Source organism: Castor canadensis, chromosome 5 (genome assembly GCF_047511655.1).
Source record: "Castor canadensis chromosome 5, mCasCan1.hap1v2, whole genome shotgun sequence".
In the NCBI taxonomy this organism is placed as follows: Eukaryota; Metazoa; Chordata; class Mammalia; order Rodentia; family Castoridae; genus Castor; species Castor canadensis.
Genome location: NC_133390.1, coordinates 103796071 through 103807168, shown reverse-complemented (window position 1 = coordinate 103807168; position 11098 = coordinate 103796071). Strand labels below are relative to the sequence as shown.

Here is an 11098-nt window from a genome sequence, read left to right as displayed (position 1 = left end):
AATTTTCTTTGGTTTTGCTCATATGTAAAGATTATAATTTTGATTATTGTCATGTTATGTTTGTAACATCACTTTAATTTCATACAGAAAATAAAACTATTCAGCATTTTCCATCTTAGCTCAAACATTTTTGGGTCATTTGCATTGAGTAGTTGGGGAAAAACAGTGGCCAGATATAATAGTGAAAATTGTCACCAAAAACAGTATTCTGACAGTCACGTTGGCTTTGAGACCTTTGAGTTTGATTGAATTGTGTGGGGAGGAAGGGGGGTGTGTGCCAACTTAGTGCATGTTTTTTAAAGCATAGCAATTTCACTTTCCTTTTCCTTTATGTGATTTACTAAAATGCATGAATCCTTGATTACTTTCTCGTGATTAATCCTGTACTTCTTTGCAATCTAGTCACTTTATTTTCTCCTGCCTAAGAAACAGTGTGCCATTGGGTACTGAGTTTGAAATTCACAATCCAAGAAAAAAGAATGGACTATAAATCAGATTTTGTGAATTCCAATTATATCCTGGTATGGGACAGGGATGATGAAATATAACATTTATCAACATCACAGTGCATCAAACTTGTTAATAAATTAGCTTTGAGTATAACAAGTAAATGAAATAATTATTTTTAGATGGGAGCACGAAAGGCATGGCATAGCTGAAGTTTAAGGTTCAAGCTTTGTATCCTCTATATATAATGTATTATGTTTTTCAAAAATGTTTTATTAAGAAAGCTATACCAGACGCATAATCACTATACAATGATTAAACATTACCTTTACAATTTATAATCACTGAAATTACAGAATAAATATATGCACAATTCTTTTGAATCTTTGTGTGTGAGAGAGAAAACATTAAAAGTGTTTCCTACAAAGCTGTTAGTGATATATACCCAGTTTCTTTTTATTTTTAATACTTTATATATATATATATATATATATATATATATATATATATATATATATATAAGAAAGTGCAGATGTTCTCCAAAAGATCTTGACATAAGGATGAAGAGTCACAAAGAGGGTGCTCATCCCTAGGTGCATGTCTCCAGCTGTTGCTGTTAAACCACTAGGCCTTCACTTCTGCAAGATCCAGCCTCGAATGTGACTTTTCCCGGGGTTGTAGGAGAGAAGCTGTAAGCTGTACACTAGGAGTGTAGGGCAGATGGAGTTATGGAAGGTACAGAAATGGGTCAAGCCCAACTAAGAGGATTGGCTTGCATGGGTGGGAATGGTGTGTGTGTGTGTGTGTGTGTGTGTGTGTGTGTTTATGCACACACCATCTGCAAGTGTAGGGACTAACTGTATTCGGGTTTCGTTGTTGCACATGGGTATGCATGTGAGAGACAACAGAGTGAATGAGAACATTCGAGCAAGACCCGCCCCTCCCTCCCCATCTTGCAGTTTTCAAGCATGCAGCAAACTGCATTGTTAATACATGTACAGAATCTGTGCCATGATGGGAAAATGGAAGAAAGCCACAAGTGTCGATTTCCCACCTCCCTTTCAAACAAAACTACAACTGAAGAAAAAAAGTTACTGAAAATAAAAAGATACATTGAATTTTACTTAAGCAGGATCAATACAATGATCCCCAATATATCTTACACATGGCACAGTCAAAGTCTCAAGTTTCAGTATAAAAAAATAATGATAACATTTGCTGGCAAAAGTCTGCGAAGGCACTTCATTGATTAATGATCTGAGTATGGCCCTTCCTCCAAATCACATCTGAGAGGGGGAGCATACGTTTGTATTTTCTAGTTATCATGCGTTTTCAGTTCTGTTCAGGGCAGGGACGACTGTGAGAATGGAGTTATTGGGACCAGTGTAATGGGAGCAAGGGATATATTTCTTTTATTTTCCTTTTCTTTTGGAAAAAAAAAAAGCACTAATTATTTTTACTTCTTTCTGTTAGAACCTGTATGTTGTCTTTTCCAGGACTTCGAGGTAATCCGGCTTAGTTTGAAGTTTGGCCCTTAACTCGAGGTAATCGCTTTTTTGGGTTTGGTGGTCTGTGAAGCCCTTTCCAGCTGAGAACAGAAGGGTTTCTTTGAGCCTGGCATCCTGCTGTAAGTCTGGATACTGCATGCCAGGGGGGTGGACGTGTAGTTCCTTTAATTTGGGCACTGTGCCGTAGAGACAGTCCACAAATCCCACTGTGCAGGGAGCTGGCTGTGGCCTCTCCCGTTCTAGTAGCAGACTGCCACTACCACAGCTTCCCCCAGGGGGAAACAGCACCACCCCACCATTCTTCTCATGGTGGCGGAACCCAGCCAAGTCTCCCCCAGTCCCCCCACCTACCCCTGAAACCCCACTGACCGATGAGTGGTGAGGGTGGGGGTGATGGTGATTCACCGTCACTATGGTGTTGAGCTGGGAGCTGGAAACTGCCAGGGCCCACTCCTTCTCTTTTTCCAGCAAGGTCCGGTAGTTGCTGTGGTTCTCCTTGGGTGTTTCAGAAAACTGCTCACTTCCTAGGAGAACCTCACCCATTCCTGGTGGCTGCGTCCCAGAGCCCCCACGTTCTGCACCTCCTGTTTCCTGCACGGCTGAAACAGCCACTTCCTCCTCCTCACGAGGCTTGTAGATGGGGTTGTTGCACATCTGGGTAACTGGATGGGGGATGTATTCATACACATGACCCACGGGTGGGGCCTTCTCTGGAGAGGAAAGAGTTGGTCGACCTCCACTCCCACTTCCACCACCACCACCTCCACCATCCTCGAACAGCCGGTGGCACTGCATCTGGATACCAGTGAGGTCCACACCTTCCTGCCGCTTGCTTCTAAAGGGCAGCTTCTTCCGACGCTTTCGGAGCACATAGGCAAAGAGGCCTGCAGCAACAAAGACTGCTGAAAAAAATAGAACCAGCAGGCTGAGAATCAACACAGAGAGCGGCACAGGGCCTCCAGGAGGAGAGAACTCATAGGGCGATTCGCTTGTTGGTCCCCCAACAAGGTGAGAATCTCCAGACTGGGCTGGGGATGCTCCAGCTGGTGCAGTGTGCAGCATCTCTGGGCATAGAACTTCCAGATCAATAGTGCGCACATCGCGGTGTGTGAGGTTCTCAGGACTCCTACAGAGCACATCACCTACCACACTGACTGAGCTGATGGTTTCAATCCACTGTTTAAACGGGACCAGGTCACAAGTGCAATCCCAAGGGTTTTCGTTGAGGTCTATCTGAACAATGGCGTTCAAGTGTTCCAGGACACCCGCCACAGGAAGATAGAGAAAGTAGTTCTTCCTCAAGTTGAGTCGAGCCAGGGATGTGCCTGCAAAGGCATCAGTTGGCAGAGTCCTCAACAAGTTATTGTTGAGGAATAGCAGCTTCAAGTTGGGCATGAGACTGAAGGCTGCAGGCTGGATTTCCCGGATGACATTGAACTCAAAGTACAAGTAGTGCAAACTCTGTAGTCCGCGGAACATTCCAGGTGTCAGCTTCTCTATATCATTGCCATTGAGAAAGAGGCTCTTCAGGTTGGGCAGATTGATGAAGGCCCCATCCTGGACATAAGAAATTCGATTGTTTCCCAGATGCAAGAGATCCAAAGAAGAAAAATTCCAAAAATCAGAACGATATATTTTCTGAATCAGATTGCTACTCAGGTACAGTTTCTTGGCATTCAGTGGCCTTGGAAGAAGTTCAGAAATGTTATTAAATCCTCGTTCTTTGCAGTTGACAGTCAAGCCAAGGTCATTGATGTGCAAATTGCAGGTACACCCAGTAGGGCATATAATAGGAATGGGTGGTCTGGTCTGATAAGGAGCTATAGGAGGTTGGTTTGGGCCAGGGTATAAAGCCTGGGATGTAGAGGGTGGCCTTGGTGTTCGGGGCTGTTTTGTGGGCTTTGGCTGCTTATTGGAGGACTTGTATTCAACAGAAGAAGCAGTAAAATGGACAGAAGACAACATTGAGGAAGGCTTAGTAGGCCAGGCATTCTCCTTGCTTGATGACAAGTGGGGAATTCCCAAACTGGCCTCCACCTCAGAGTCAGACAGCAAGGGGCAAAGCTCTGTCTTCCTGATCTCTCGCAGGTCTTTTCCATGAAAATGGAAAGGTGTCTCACAGGTGATGTCTCCCACTAGGGCAGTGTAAGGAATACGTTCCAGCCAACTCTTCAGTTGTACAATCTCACATGTACAATTCCAGGGGTTTTCTTCCAGCTGGAGCTCCATCAGGCTTCTGCCAATGTGATCTAGCATTCCTCGGTAAAAAAGAACCTTTAACCTATTTCCACGTAGGTCCAAATGGGTCAAAGACACAGCCTTAAATAAATTGGTTGGAAGCATAGGGATGAGATTATCATTTAATATTAGAACCCTCAATTTACTGAGGTTCCGAAATGCCCCACTCTCAATACGTTTAATGACATTGTAATCTGCCTGCAGATATTCCAGACTTTCCAAACCAAGGAAGGTGTCATTTCTGAAGACATCTAATTTGTTCTCATGTAGATATAGCCTCTTTAAGATCTTAAGACCATTAAAAGCTCCCGTTTGAATGTCCTGTAATGCATTGTTCCCAAGGTTAATGGACACAGCATTATTCAAATGAAGAAAACTGTTGGTGTATAATTTCCTCATGGAATTCCTCTGCAGATACAGTTTAAAAGGTCTTGACCAGAACTCAGTAATCTGACTAATATTTGTAAATCCTTTACTGTCGCAATGTATATGAAATAGGCTTTCTTTAACTTCACAGTAGCATGGATCAAAACAGGGTTCATCTATTTCCTCTGAGTCCTCTATCAGGGGAATCGGGGTAGTCCATCCCAGAGCAACTGTGCTTAGAAGAATTATCCACAGCATCCTCCCTTTGTGAAGCATTTCAGCTACTGAAGGCTTCATCATTCCTGGTTGATTACAAAACTGCAACAGAAATAAAGATGCAGATTTTTAGCTTTTAATGATATGTACTATTTTAATTGACTCCTACACATGGGGCTTTTTAAGGGCAATACAAAAACTTCAACAATTATTGAACTGACACTCAAGATAAACTAGCAACATGCTTAATGTTTAGAGTGTATCCTATATTTTAAATTTAGGAGGCTCTGAAATATTGAAACATGCAGTGACATTTTCCTGAACCAAAACATACTTAATAAACAGCATCTCACATGAACAAAAGCAGCTTGCATTGCTTCTTATAGAAAACCACGAATTGGAATACTGTGCAGCCTTTTAGGCTTAGGCAGATTCAGGAATGCTGGCAAGAATTTAGCCATTACACTTGTTTCCCTATGTCAGCATCAAAGATGTCCCATGCAAATCTTACTGGAACTTGGATGGGAAACAATGCTTTTCAAATGATATGTTCTTATTACTAAAAAGGCATGACATATCCCAAAGCTATTAAAGAGTATGATAAAGTATGAACTTATTAACCAGTATTAGATATGGATATGTAATCTTCAGGTACACTGAAGATTTCTTTTAAGAAACTATGGAAGTATGCTCAATTACAACGTGTGGTCAAGGAACATACCCTACCCTCTTGCCCAAGCATGAATTATCAACATCTTGATTAATTAAATAAATAACTATTGCATACTTTATCATTTAGTTATTTAAAGCATTTAGGAGTGGCTAATGCCCTTCTACAGAACATGCCCACGCTATTGTCAGAGCTAAAGATAGTGACAGCTAAAGGTTTGCAAGCCTGGGAGTGTGCAGAGTTTAGTTTAGAATATCTATCTGTGCCTTCAAGATCAACTGAGGAACCCAAAAAAGCTGGAAGGAAGGTGACTGCTGAGAGAAGAGGTGGATAGATAAAGGCCAGAGAGTTTGGAAACCTCCATTCTTACCTGCTGATAAATCATCTATCATTTGAAATATATTTGCAAAGAGACATTTGTTTTTCCAATTGGAAGAAATCAATGCAGTGCACTATTCTAAAAACATACAGATCCTTCCACCATGACTCTTTCTTTGCCTAATATCATTAGTCCACAAAAATGTGTACATAAATAAATTATGATAATACAGTTTTATTTGTCCTTACTGAGTCAGTGAAATATCAATCAAAACTGAATGTCTGATTTTAATCCATCAAAATTAATCAGAGTTTCAAGTGTGTATTTCCTCCCCCCACACAGATATATACATCAAGGAGCTATTTCTTAACTTGCAGTACAATGATATAATTTTTAGGGAAATTGAAAAGAATCTGTCTTCACATTCAACTTGCATATAATGTACACAGCTCTAAGGAAGAGAAACCGTGAGAAAGCAGAGAGAAATATGCCTCAGGCATGTAATACTCAATTTTAGAAACAATTAAATGAAAAAGAGACAGAGAAGGCAGTTGAGGCTATATTGCAGAACCAGTTTGTGTCCCTTAAAAAAAATACCAAAATCTATTTAAATTCTTTCTTCTTCACCATTTTTTTTTAAATGTTTTTTCTTGTTTTGCAGATCCCTGAGGTTTAGGCAAGACAGTCTCCAGATGTCTTTGACTTACCTATTTTGCAGATTTTTTTTGCACTAAACATCGAAAAGAAAAAAAAAATTAAAAGCTTGAGTTTAAGGATTCTCTGTCTTGTTCCTTTTCCCTCCTCCCTTGCTCTTGCTGAAGCTGAAGTAAAAGGGGATAGAAGGGGGAGGGGGCACAGAACCAAAAAAAAAAAAAAAGCAAGCTTGAGACGTGCTGAGAATGCAATGGGCTCTTCAATGGGCTTCTTTAGGATGCAAAGCTGCTGCTTGGCACAGTCAATAGAGAAGGGAGGAGAAGGGGCTGCAGCAGGCACCCAGCTCCGCTGCTGCTGCCGCTGCTGTCGCCACTGCCTCCGCTGCCGCCGCGGTGGCCGCTCTCCCTGAGCATCCGCACCACATCATTGGGCACTGGGAGGAAGGGCGGGAGGAAGGCAGAGAGGAAGGAAAGCTCAATCACAGTGCAGGATCTCGGACTTCTCTCGCGCTTTTTTTTCCTCACTTTTTTTTTTTTTAGTATGTGCTGTAACCCTGAATCCGATTTTACACGTCATGAAAATGAGCTTCAAGAAGGGGGAACGCGCTTAGCATGCGGTCGGGAGCGAGCACTAGGAAGCCCTGACTGTACAGTTTTGTGTGTGTGTGTGTGTGTGCGCGCGCGCGCGCGCGCGCGCGCGTGAAGGGAAGAGGGGAAAGTAGAGGAGTCAAGATGACAAATTTGCAAAAGAAAAAAGCCTACGGAAAACAACATTCCTTTAGTGGGGAAGGAAGGAGAAGGAGAAGGGGGGCCTGAGCAGGGTAGGCACCTCTTTCTTTGACTCTCAAGGAAACCATGGTCTGGATGATTTCCTAGTCTAGTTCCCAAAGCTCCTCGCTCTAGTGCAGACGCTTTGGAAAGTGAAACTATCTTTCTCAATTGTCCTTTCACCCCACAGATGTATCCCTCAAAGACCAGGATGAGGGAAAAATCCAGGTCCCTAAAGCAAAAGAGCTGAATCTGACCGCTTCCGCCAGGGAGTCCCCAAAAGACTCAGGAAGACTAAGCGACTTGGACTGACTTTTTCTAGCATTTTGCTTCGATCCCTTTGCACCAGGATCCTTTTGTTGTGTTGCATGCAGCTCAAAGCCTTCGTTTATCCCTTGGATTCAACAGCTATGTATTTTCTTCCACCTTTTTTCTTTTGATTTTCAGCAAAGAAAAGCCAAAGCTCTGGAATGAAGACCACTTGAGTAACAATGGTACATTTCACGTTCTTCCACCAGGACAGATTTCTCAGGGTTTGGACTCTTCTTTTTTTTTTTTTCTTCATTTGTTTTCTTTCCAAATATATCTCCATGATGTTTTCAGAAAGAGGATATTAAGGACAATTGGGGTTGGGGTATTTAAAAGAAGGTTTTGAACTGTAGAGAGGCCACCAGATCATATTGCACAAGAATCCTCTCAAAGGAGTTTTTGAGGGCTCAACTGACAGTTCCATAGTCCTACCTGCTGAAGGAAATGCAGCTTTGTGGAGAAACTGGGGAGAGCCAAGTGTGCAGTGAAGGAGTGTAGCTAAGTGGGAATGGTGTACAGTGAATTCCTGTCCTCCCACCATCACAAACACCAATCCTGTCACCAACTCTTAGGGGGCGATGGGAGGGACTTTGTGGTCTGTGAAGAAATAAAGTAAACCTCAATTGCTCAAAGGCTTAAAGTTGGTAAGTAGAAATGGCTTTCCCTTAAAGCACCTTACAAAACCAAATTTTAAAGACAAGCACAGCTTTTCAATACATTTCTTACCACTTTTAAAATACATAAATCACCCAAGTCAACAAAGTGTTTCTTAAAAGGCAGTCATAGTTGATTTACACGAAATTTTACATTTAAAATGACCTCACATGCGTCCATGATCCCACAGTAAAGATTGGAAACAGCTATCAGAGACTAAGTAAGCAGGCTGACAGGATTCTCTTACATTGTACACCCTTAATATTCCGGACCCACCCAGTTCCCCCATAGATCTCAACGAAGAAATCAACATCAGCAGCCCGAGCTCAAAACCAGAACAATCCCATCTACCTCCCCAGCTGCCACCCCCACTCCCGCCAGCACTTTTGGTACCCAACGTGCAGAGGCGGCGACTATCTCACGAACCTGATGGTAACCCATCATTTGATGAAATGAATGGGTAATCAGGAGGCTGCCCAGAGCTTCCCGGCAATGATAAATGGTCCTCTCTGCAATCAAGTCCCTGTTCTCTCTTGAACTACATCCCCTAAGTTCTGGACTTTAGCCATGTTCTAAAGGCGATTTCACCGTTTTCCTTTTCCTGATCTCAAGATAAAGCATGTCTAAAAGATAGGAAGGACTCCAAAAGTTAGGGAATGGAGGACCCTGGGGACCCGGTTTCTTCCACATCCTGCTGGGAGCACCCCAGGCACCATTTATTTGTCCAGAGGGAGGACAAAAAGCCCTTTCTCCCTGGTGTGCTCCTTTCCCATCCACTCCCCTTCCAAACTGCCGGATACTCGAACTCACTAATCTCTCCAGATCTAAGATTAAATATTCCAATATGGAAGCGAAAAGGATCTCCTCTAGAACAAATAATTAAAATGCTGCATCACTCATTTTCTGATGAGCTTTGAGCCTTCTATTACCCTTTCCAATCTGCTATCGCCAGGAGAAGCACACAATGGGTCTGTTTAGAAATGAATAAATATTAAACGCTCAAGCCGTTTTCCTTCTCTCTTAAAATAGAACCGAGCGATCCACTGGGGGAAGGGTTCTTAGCTCCGCCACCTGGCCTATTTGTTGGAGTTAAGATTTCCTCCACAAAAGAAGGGGTCCGAGGTTAGGCTAGTTTCCACTACCCCTCCTTTTGGCACCGTCCTTATAACTAACTGATTCAATTTAAAAATGGAACAAATCCCTAGCACCTGTGAATGTATAGAAGACACGTCGGCCAAAACCTATGTGTTCTACAGTGCACATCCTACATAGGAGAAATACTGATGTCAATTAGGCAAAGTAGGAAAGGATGGCGGAGAGTACCTATCGGTGCAGAGCGCTCACGATCTCCGAGGTATGCTCCGAGGGGCTTCTCAGCGGGAGGGGCCAACTCTTTGCGAGGCTCAATTGTATCCTTCATACCGTAGCTTTGTATCTTCTCCCCTTCGGGCCGCCAACTTTTAGAGAGGCTACCAAATCACGCTTGTAATCCTTTTAGATATTTCCACCTTGGAGACTTGCAGGGAAATGGTCGCTGCATGCCAATGGGAGAGCCTGGCGCCCACCTAGCGCGGAGATGCCGGCGGCTGGAAGCTCAAGAGCACCGCTCGGTGTCCTGGGTGGCAGGCAGGCTGCGTGAGTGTCCCAGGACTGGGATCGTTTGGTTTAAAATCTCGGAACTCTAGATTCAATGGCTAGCTTCACGGTTCCAGAGAGCCTGGACTGGTTCTCTGGATTACTCTCTTGCTCGCTCGCTCCCTCTTTCTTCCTGAAAGACTGTCACTCACAGAGCAATCCCTGCCCCTGGCCTGTTTAAATTCAGGAGATGGAACTGGCCCTCGCGTTTTCCGTGTCTTTGCTCTTTGCCCCTTGGATGGGTGAGAGTGGGGATGGGTGGTGTGGAGATGAGAGAAGAAGGGGTGGGGAGAGACGGAAAGGAGGCAGGAAGGGGGCGACTAGATCGCGGATCCCAGCATTGGTCAAGAAGGCGAGGGCGGGGGGAGGGAAAGAAGAGACACATACGACAGTATGGCTGTACACACCAAATTCCATTTGGACCTGGGGAATCTCAGGCGAAGCAGGAGGGAGATACGAGCCCGTTGGCAGACAGTGCGTCCCCTGACAGCTCACCATTCCGGCACCCTCACTTCTGAAGAGGGAGCTGAGAGGAAACTGGACAGAGGAGGGGACCAACGAGCGTTTCAGGCCAAGGAGATGCTCGCGGCGCCGCGGAGATGGCATCTTTTCAGACTGACCTGCTTTAAAAGTGCCGCTTTAATGGCCTAGGAAATAACTAAAATCAGATTGCACGTTACTTACCAACGTCTGCTCCTAAACTGGGAGCGCCAGGTCCGGTATTTGGAGGCAATATAGGAAACGCAGGACTGGAACCCGAATGCAAATCCATCAACCGCCCCCAAATCGCGCAAGGAGGGAGAGGCGCCCGGGAGCCCCCAGATCAGCCCATCGCGGGAGCTTCAGCCAGCTTGTCCCCCCCGCACCCCAGGCCCCTCCTCCGCGCCAACTGTGTAAATCAGCCGCCGCAGTCCTCTCGCCGCGCATCCCAGGCAAATCCCTGCTCAGGAAGCAAAGAAGCAAGTGATATTCTCTCTCTCTCTCTCTCTCTCTCTGTCTCTCTCTCTCTCTCTCCTCTCCTCTCCTCTCCTCTCCTATCCTCTCCTCCCTTCTCCTCTCCTCTCTCTCTCCTTTCCTCTCCCTTCTTTATTGGTCACAATCTGGGGGCTCAACAGAGAGAAACCCTGTCAGGAAGTCAGCATTCTGTATCTGTGGATTGATTTTAACTTTTGCAAATGAGAAATGGCTGTTTGGAAAATCACAGCCCAAACTGAGGGGTGGGGGTGATCAAATTAGGAACATCTGAGCTGTATCGGTGGGCGGTATCTCTGAACGCCTCTGAGGAGCCATTCCAAGTGATTTACAGTAAACCCCC

General features: G+C 44.4%; 1 protein-coding gene across 3 annotated transcripts; it reads right to left on the bottom strand.

Annotated features, from left to right (window-relative positions):
- Positions 1-979: 979 nt before the first annotated feature.
- Slitrk3 (SLIT and NTRK like family member 3) lies at positions 980-10891 on the bottom strand. Of its 3 annotated transcripts, none has more exons than XM_020154681.2 (2): positions 10468-10891; positions 980-4877 (listed from the first exon to the last, which is right to left on the bottom strand). In XM_020154681.2, exon 2 carries the CDS (start codon positions 4857-4859, stop codon positions 1917-1919), a length of 2943 nt encoding a protein of 980 aa, XP_020010270.1. In that variant the 5' UTR covers positions 4860-4877; positions 10468-10891; the 3' UTR covers positions 980-1916. The 3 variants fall into 3 exon arrangements, with proteins under 3 accessions (XP_020010270.1, XP_020010271.1, XP_073929962.1); XM_020154682.2 differs by lacking the exon at positions 10468-10891 and adding an exon at positions 9472-10372; XM_074073861.1 differs by lacking the exon at positions 10468-10891 and adding an exon at positions 6472-6824.
- Between the last annotated feature and the right edge of the window lie 207 nt (positions 10892-11098).

Bases quoted from the DNA above. Each gene is read 5' to 3' on its own strand.
- Slitrk3 (XM_020154681.2), bottom strand. From the start codon at position 4,859: ATGATGAAGCCTTCAGTAGCTGAAATGCTTCACAAAGGGAGGATGCTG.